General features: G+C 36.0%; 1 protein-coding gene across 4 annotated transcripts in view; it reads left to right on the top strand.

The window, feature by feature from the left end:
• The window catches only part of impdh1a (IMP (inosine 5'-monophosphate) dehydrogenase 1a), a 25,728-nt gene extending 23,853 nt beyond the window's left edge, over positions 1-1,875 (top strand). For all 4 annotated transcript variants that reach the window (XM_016243304.1, XM_016243297.1, XM_016243291.1 and 1 more), the window contains one exon: positions 1,702-1,875. In XM_016243304.1, the coding sequence (XP_016098790.1) occupies positions 1,702-1,723 (22 nt within the window). In that variant the 3' untranslated portion in view covers positions 1,724-1,875. The remainder of the gene's footprint in view (positions 1-1,701) is intronic.
• Positions 1,876-2,508: the final 633 nt, after the last annotated feature.

Genomic DNA, 2,508 nt, shown 5'->3' with positions numbered 1-2,508 from the left:
TACTGTATTAAAGCTTTAATCAGGATAAAACTATATTAAAAGCGAACATAAGCAGTAGCATTTACAAATAACAGCGTATCTAGAAGAATGAGACAACAACAAACAAAAAACATAGGCCTACCATTAAAAGCTGTGCTTGCTCAGGTTCTGCACGATCCTCTTCACTAATATCCTCTGTTTCTCAATCTGGCTCAAACTGATAAGCGATATTAACGACGCCTTTGTTTACAATACAACCGGAGCACATGCCTCTGAGGTGAGGGGCGGGACGTTTAGAGGCACTAGAGATGGTTTAGCCAATCACAACACACTGGGCTAGCTAACCAATCAGAGCCCATCGCCTATTTCTGAAGGAGGGGCTTCATAAAAGCAGGAAATTGATCAGCGTGTTTCTCAGAGAAGGGACAGAGCAGTGTGGAATAAAGGTAAATTATGTGAAAAATAATGCGTTTTTTTTTAAACAAAGCATTAACACATGTTAGACTGCACCCCATAAACACAATCAAGCCTAGAAAAAAAAACACTGAACCACCCCTTTAAGACCAAGCGGAATCCTCTGCCGGCTGCTCCCGCTTCACAGCAAACGGGACTCGTGCTAACGCCAATTCCCTTCACCGTCTGCATTTTGATTTTGGCAAATCGGTTTGGGCGATTACTGAGCAACTTATTGATCATGAGCCCAACATCCAGCAAGGCAGGAAAACATTCAATCTACCTGAGGAAAGACATATTTCACTATTGTAAGTTAATGCTGTTAAATAGAAAGAGAGAAATACATTTAAAAAAAATTTAGCTTCTAGCGCATTCTTAAACTTAGACCTCAGTATATTATTGAAGTACAAATCCAAGCTCTAGAAGTAGGCCGCACTCTCTACGTTTTCTTTAATTGAAAAAAAGCATTTTCATTCATTCATAGGCTAGCCTTATATGGTTGCAATAATATTTTAGTTCAAACATTTAAGTGTCATTTAAAAAAAATTGCTTTATTGACTGACGTTTCATAGACCTTCAGTTGTTATGCTTTCAAATTTCATGCAATTGTATGTAATTTCACAGTATTTTCACCTCCTAAATTAGTAGGCCTACACTACTTGTGCAGTCACAATTCTTTAATGGTACAATTTACTTCTTTTTTTTTTTTGTATGACATTAAAATGATTTTTTTGAATAAATGTACATAAATAGGTTAAGCAAAACAAATGTGATTATTTTTGAGAACTTTTGAACTGCAGGCAGACATACATTATGGTACAGTACAAATATTTTGAGCATCCCTTATTCTGTCCCTTATTTTCTTATGAATCACAATTGTCCCTTATTTTCCATTTGCGGCACCTTGCTAAGAAAAAAAAAAAACCTCAGTTGTTGGAGATATGCGAGGAAAAAATAATAGATAAAAAATGGATAAAACGCAAAGACAGCACTGAAAAGGCCAGTATTTATGTATATATATATATATATATATATATATATGTGTAAACAAAAGCTCTAGAAAAATACAATGAATTACAAGGCTGTAGAGAGCAGTGCACTATTGCAGACTTATATACTGAGGTTTTAATTATTTTAATAGCTCAGTCGTAAACTAAAGTGTGCCGGTCTGAGACATGAAACTCCAGGGCTGAAAATGAGTCCCACTCCGGCCCTGTAATCAATGTAACTGCATTTATTAAGGTTGTGTTGCTTTGCTTTCCTCGGCAGTTATGAGAAGCGGTTATATTGAGCCAGGCAGCAGGGGGCATCCGAGAGCTGGACCCAATGTCCCGTCACCAGCCATCACTAAACACAGCAGCTGAAAGTGATTTCTGCTATCCTCAACCCCTTTATCCTTTTTCCTGGTGGCTCTTGACTCTAGATAAACATTAAAATGAAAAAGAAAAACTGTCTGATTGTAATAAAAGCCAGCAACAGTACTGAATGTACTATGGACTTGTTTTTATTTTTTTTTATTTTATTCGGGCTTCCCTGTAAGAAATTAGACTTGGCACTAGATATATTATTTTCAAAATCCTATGAATGTACGGCATCATCTGAAATATGAGGATGCTACTTGTGTTTATGTAAGAGAGAGTATGATGATCTATGTCGGGTATGTTTTTCCAGACTGTCTTGCTGGTTCATTGTAATTCATATTGTCTGTTATTTTAATAGTAACACTATTTTGTGACCATCGTGGTATATGATGAAATCATGTGCATACCACATTGCCATTCGTGTTATGAGTTGAGTTTTAATGTAATCTAAGAAATGCATTTGGTTTCTTTATTTTTCCACTAGGGCAGGTTTGCAGACTGCTTGTGTCAGGATGCTTTTCAAATTATCATTAGAATCATGTTATTTTATGGACCAGGTTATGAGTATCAGCCTTAAAATCATGTATTCTGTACTGTTACTCGCCTTACGCTAGTCAATAGTGTACACCGACATTAGAGACGCTAATTTCTTAAAGTTTATTTAACAGTTTCACACACTTGCATCATTTAACTTAGAAGCATTTACATTTATCAA

The sequence above is a fragment of the Sinocyclocheilus grahami genome, unplaced genomic scaffold, assembly GCF_001515645.1.
Source record: "Sinocyclocheilus grahami isolate Dianchi unplaced genomic scaffold, SAMN03320097.WGS_v1.1 scaffold22.1, whole genome shotgun sequence".
NCBI lineage: Eukaryota > Metazoa > Chordata > Actinopteri > Cypriniformes > Cyprinidae > Sinocyclocheilus > Sinocyclocheilus grahami.
Note: the sequence above shows the minus strand (reverse complement) of the source record. Positions and strands in the feature narration are given on the sequence as shown.